The sequence below is a fragment of the Malus domestica genome, chromosome 03 (assembly GCF_042453785.1).
Source record: "Malus domestica chromosome 03, GDT2T_hap1".
Lineage (NCBI taxonomy): Eukaryota > Viridiplantae > Streptophyta > Magnoliopsida > Rosales > Rosaceae > Malus > Malus domestica.
Genome location: NC_091663.1, coordinates 16,062,698 through 16,068,562, shown reverse-complemented (window position 1 = coordinate 16,068,562; position 5,865 = coordinate 16,062,698). Strand labels below are relative to the sequence as shown.

At 37.1% G+C, this 5,865-nt stretch overlaps 1 protein-coding gene across 1 annotated transcript; it reads right to left on the bottom strand.

Annotated features, from left to right (window-relative positions):
* On the bottom strand, positions 1 to 4,307 carry LOC139194452 (zinc finger BED domain-containing protein DAYSLEEPER-like). Its single transcript, XM_070819057.1, has 6 exons — positions 4,166 to 4,307; positions 2,528 to 2,636; positions 1,023 to 1,192; positions 708 to 927; positions 419 to 530; positions 1 to 314 (listed from the first exon to the last, which is right to left on the bottom strand). The coding sequence occupies exons 2-5, from the start codon at positions 2,634 to 2,636 to the stop codon at positions 424 to 426; spliced, it is 606 nt and encodes a 201-aa protein (XP_070675158.1). The 5' UTR covers positions 4,166 to 4,307; the 3' UTR covers positions 1 to 314; positions 419 to 423.
* Positions 4,308 to 5,865: the final 1,558 nt, after the last annotated feature.

The following is a 5,865-nucleotide window of genomic DNA, read 5'->3' as shown; positions in this document are numbered from 1 at the left end:
TTTTTAAATTTGATTCTCGTCTATTGCAAGTTTGATATCGAATTACAACTAACTCATTGTTTGATATAACTCAATGTAATTTACGTTTTACACATCAATTAATTCGTAGCGTATACTAAAGTTTTGTATATAAGTAAATACGAAATCACATCAAGCAATACGTAAACTTTGTTCTTCATCACATGTATCACTTTGTTCCAAACAAAAGTTTTTCAATTAGCTCTCTTTCTTCTTATTGCATTGCATCCTCTACTGCTTTTTTGCCAACCTTCTTGTATTGCATCCTCTGCTGCTTTTTTGCCTTCAACATTCACCTTTATGTATTACATGCAGATTAAGTAGAAAAATATCTCTCAGCTAGTATTACATGCAGATTAAGTAGAAAAATATCTTTAAAAGAACAAGTTAAAATACATACCATGTTTAATCAAGACTAATATTACTGGAGCATTGTCCCGAGTTTTCATTAAGGCTCATGTCAAAAATTTCTTCAGTAAGTTCTTCCAAGTCAGCACCTTCTTTCGCTAAAGCTAAACATAAAAAGAAAAAAGAAAAAAGGAAAAACAATTATAACCTATTATATAAGCAAAAAAAATACAAAGAAATATGAAATTTACCTTCTTTGCCAAAAAGCCAATCTCTAGTACATAGCAAGGCTTGAACAGTTTCAGGCAACAAAGAACTTCAATATTGATCAAGCACCCTACCACTAATACTAAATGCTGATTCTGAGGCAACGGTTGAGATAGGAATTGTTAACACATCAGAAGCCATACGAGAAAGTACGGGATAACGAAATTGCTCCAGTTTCCACCATGAAAGAATATCCAACTCTTGTTTTCTATCGAGTCTCTTTTCTTCAAGATATAAATTTAATTCAGTTTTTTCAACTAAAGTTGACCCATCTTGATAAATATTATCAAATTCCTACATATAAAAACAAAATAGAAACAAGGATCAATGTACAATATAAAGATGCATATAAAAAGTATAAACAGAGGAATAACAAATATAAATACTACCTCAAAAAGTTTGTCTCCAACTTTTATTTCAGTAGGAGTTTGATTAACTGGGTTGGATACAAGAAGATGAGAGAACTTGTCCATGTAACTACCAAAGAGTGCAAACAATGTGCCACTAACATCCTTCAACTCTCTTGACTCCTTACCATAGAGTTTGTCATAACCCCACTCTACAAATTGCAATTTATAGCGAGGATCAAGAATCACCGCAATGGCAAGGATCAAACTATACTCTGACCAATACTTTTCAAACTTCAAATTCATATATCTCCCCATCCGTCTCATGAAATCATCACAATCTTCCATAGCATCTTTAATACAATAATGAACTTTGAACACTTTCGGGAAGAACAAGTTTGATGTAGGGTAATTTGTTCCGGAAAATAAGCAAGTAACTTCATAAAAATACCCCAAGAAATTGGAAATCTTCTCTATTTTATCCCACTCTTCCAAGGAAGGACATGAACTAAAATTAGAATCAACAAGTGCCAAATTGAGAAAAGCACGACGATAGAAAATAGCACTATCAAGCATTGTATATGTTGAATTCCATCTAGTAGGCACATCTTGTCTCAACCCTCTTTTACTACATGCCAACCCTACTTGTGCAACGCAAGCAAAAAACTTAATTTTTATCCCTTCTGAACACTTTATATATTTGATGCACTCACGAACTTTAGTCACTGATCCATCAATTTCCTTTAGTCCATCTTGGACTATCAAGTTTAGAATGTGAGCACAGCAACGAACATGAAAGAACTTTCCATCCATTAATAACAAGCCTCTAAAATTTAATTGTTTCTTCAATAGCTCAACAGAACAATCATTTGCAGAGGCATTATCCAAAGTAATGGAAAACAGTTTCTTTTCAATCCCCCACTCAACTAATAAGGCATTAATTTTTTCAGACAAAGCAACCCCCGTATGTGGAGGAGGCATATGACAAAAATTTAAAATTCTTTTATGCATTTTCCATTCTTTGTCAACAAAGTGAGCTGTGAGTGTGAGATATCCATCAGTTGTAGCAGAAGACCATAGGTCAGATGTCAAACAAATTCTTCCATCAACTGTATTTAACCAATCTCGAAGTCTTATCTTTTCATCTTCAAACATCCTCAACACATGTTTCTTAACTGTATTTCTACACGGCAGTTTGATATCAGGAGATATGTATTTAAACAAAGTTCTAATGCCCTCATATTCAACAAACCTAAAAGGCAAATCATGCTTAACTATAGCCTCAATCAATAGCTCACAAAAACTAACATGGTTAAACTGAGGAGAACGCAATCCAACTTGAGATTTCTTCATATCAATGTGATGTTTTTTATTACATGTATCCATATGATTCAATAGGTTTTTCGTCCCACAATTACTATCACATACGTAAACTATCCCACAGTTTTTACACTTCGCATGTTGTTTATCATCAGGACCAACAGGCAATTCTTCAAACAAAGTCCAAACACGGGATCTCTTTTGACGTATCTTACCTACTCGCATACCTTTAGCCTTTCTCTTTGAAGGACTTGGTGCACTTGTTGTACCTTGCGTATCACTTAGATTGACTGTTGACATTTCTGTGGCCTCAATGTTCTCTTCATCAATATCCATCTGCACTAACCATAAACAAATATACTGTGTAAATGGATAGGAATGTAATAGCCTCAGTGTTTTCTTATTAAGTAATTACTGAGGGTTAAAAAACCATGACAAATGAGTTCCTAAGAATTATGATACTGAGGGAAAGAGAAAGTTTGGTTTCTTTGGTAGGGGTTTGAATCCATGTATCCGTATAATGGCATCATTATTCACCAACTCTACACACAAAGACGAAAAGGAATCCTCCAAAAAGTGTTTAAACAACACCAAAAGCACTTGTTAAATCTGTTGACATAAAAGGAACGAGAAAATGCTTAGAACTTAAATTCCTAAAAGTCTAAAATATAGCAGAAAAAAGAACCAACAAGCACCAAACGGTAATTGCATTCAAACTAATGTTCTATAACTAACAAGCACTAAATTCAAATTTATGAACTTTTAATTCCAAATTTCCAAACCGTGCCTTAAATTCAAACTCATAAATTGGACCTAGTAAATAAGAAGATGCATACCCAAATTATCATAATTATTTAGGCAGACCTTTAAAGGCAGATTCCAAGCAAGTAGTCACAATTTATTAGGTTCTGTTCCATTGGGGGTATTATGCCAACAGCTCTGCCTGCTGTCATGCCTCACCAGCATATTACGACGTCAAAGCAAATTACAGGAAAGTAAGAAACAACACAATGGACCAATGTTCCAATTGTAGAGATCAAGTCGGAAGAACCTATCTTGAACTCCTTGTAGGACTACAAATTTCTGAAACAACTGCATTGCATGCCATGCCCTGTTGCTTAACAGAAAACTAAACTAACTCACTCCAAGAAATAGTACTGTAAATTGTCCATGAGACATCTCAACGCACAAAACGATCGAACGAAAAACAAGCTTGAGACAGACAATCCATATTCCATATATCCCATCAAGCGGGTTTTTCTAAGACAATACAAATCAGAAGATTCGAATCAAAATTCGTAAAAAATCCAAATTTTGATTTCTGGGTTTTCAATCTCCACTCAAAATTAAAAAAACCCCAGAGTTGAGTATTAACACTACAATGTGAATACCTTTCAATTCCCCATACAAAGGCTAAGCCGAAAAAAGTGATTAACCAGAGAAGAATTATACAGGAACTGCCTTCTATTTATACACCCGAAAGCTTAACAGAGACTCCAATGTATAAGGAAAACAAATATATCATCATCATGAGACCTGCTCCGTGTTCCTACCTCCATGATTATCTGCACTCGCCATAGAAAATTTGTAAATGGAAGAAATTATCAAAGCCCTTCCTACAGATAATGACCATTTTAGAGTGCAGCGACAAACCGATGAGTCAAAAGTAGTCCAAACAGATTCCAAAGATTCAAACCCATGAACAAAACGCATGAACAAAACCCATGAACAAAGAAATCAATACTCTGTACAAAACCCATGAACAAAACGCAAAACCCATTATCCAAAACACAACCAAAAATCTAATCTGCAGAAACGAAAAGTAATCGAAATGAAAGAAGAGGTGGAAGGAAATCGCAGCTTACCAGAGAGAGAGTGGTGGAGTTCAGTAAAGTTTTTGAGGGAAGAAGATGAGGGAGATAACCGGAGCTAGAAGGAAGGAGCACAGGCTGCACAGCGATCTCAGTCTCAGAGAGCAATGGCGTGTGAGGCAGCGAGAGAGGTGAGGAACGTGAGGGCTGACGGCTGAGGTCTTGAGGTTTTGAATTAGGGCTATTGAAATTACACAAAAATCCTTACAAACGGGTCTTAACGGGTGGCTAATGGGTTTCGCGGGTTCACCCAAATTGACCCGTTATGTAACGGGTGACTAACGGGTTGACCCGTTAACTACCCGACCCGTTAACCACCCACCCGAATACTAATTTTAACGGGTCGGGTCGGGTCGGGTTAACGGGTTGGGTTAAAAATGACAGGCCTAGCCCGTATACATCAGCCGCGTTTTTTATATTGGCTTGGCTCGACCTTCATCTCGCGTGTGACGCATGCAGCTAACAGAAAAGATATAAATGTGCGCCACGTGAAGCTAATGTCAGTGTGACGTCACCCTACCTTTGGGGTAGGCTTGTACCTGCGTTTAAAAAAGGAAAATAATATACGTGCTCTCTGTGAATGTAAATTTTTTCCTCCTTGATTTTGGACAAAATTGCACCTACAAAACATATAACACCTTAGGTCAAGGCCAAGAGCCTCACGTGCCCATGATGAATTGGGGAGGGGGGCGCTTTGGCCGAAGAACCTCTGATACCAAAGTTAGAATTTTGAGAGAAAAATATTTGGAGATTTAGAGAGTTTAGCAAGAGAATTGGAACTGAGTTTTGGAGAGAATGAGGTAGTATTTATAGGGGTGTGGCCAGCCCCTTTAGGAGGAGGAAGACCGGCAACTTGGTTGGTATTTTGGGTGAGGTTCATGATTTGTAGCTAATTAGGAATAATTGAATTATAAACCAATTAATTAGCTAATTAATATAATAAAAGATGAATGATTTGGGAGTTATCTTGTGGAGAGTAGGGGTGGGCACGGGCCGGGCCGGGCCCAAATTTGGAGGAACCGGACCTACCCATTTTAAAATGTAACGGGTCGGGGCGGGCCGGGTAGAGAGATTTTGAATTTAGGAACCATACCTAACCCGGCCTGTTTTAAACGGGCCGATTCGGGACGGGTCTACGGGTCCAATTACTTTTTTTTTTTTCTAGGTCTGACATTGGGCTGCTTTTTTTTGACATTGGGCTGCTTTTTTTTATTACCAACAACACATTCACATTTACAAGGCCAAATACAATAGGACAACGAAACCAAGCCCAGCATAAAAAACCCTAACACCTTCATCCTCCGCCACTGCTGCCATCAGAAGGACAACCAAACTCGAACCAGTGGCCTGAAATAAAGCCAAATCGAGCTCCCAAAGCGGATAAAAAGACGACTTCAACAAGTCCTGCAAGATCCTTCACAGCATGATTTTCCAAAATTCAGTAAAGCAAGTAAATTCTTATTCTTTCATTAAAAAAAAAACTCTTGACAAATCAAACCCACAAAGAATTGATACTTGGATGCTCAAAACCCTAACTGAGAATCAACAATTAGATAGCTAACTGAACAAAGCTGTTGCACACATAGCAATTCAAAGAAGAACCTCTACACACGTATTATACTTGATCCCCATCTAAAATCATTAAACCCAGATAGTAAAATAATCAGAATTCGCTAGAAAAACCCTAACCATTA

What these genes read in the sequence shown, in the direction of transcription:
- LOC139194452 (XM_070819057.1), bottom strand. Translation starts at nt 2,636, where the DNA reads ATGGATATTGATGAAGAGAACATTGAGGCCACAGAAATGTCAACAGTC. An exon ending in TTCAAAGAGAAAGGCTAAAG is followed by an intron (nt 1,193 to 2,527) that starts GTATGCGAGTAG and finishes TGCAATTTGTAG; the next exon opens with AGTGGGGTTATGACAAACTC. An exon ending in TTGGAGACAAACTTTTTGAG is followed by an intron (nt 928 to 1,022) that starts GTAGTATTTATA and finishes TTTTATATGTAG; the next exon opens with GAATTTGATAATATTTATCA.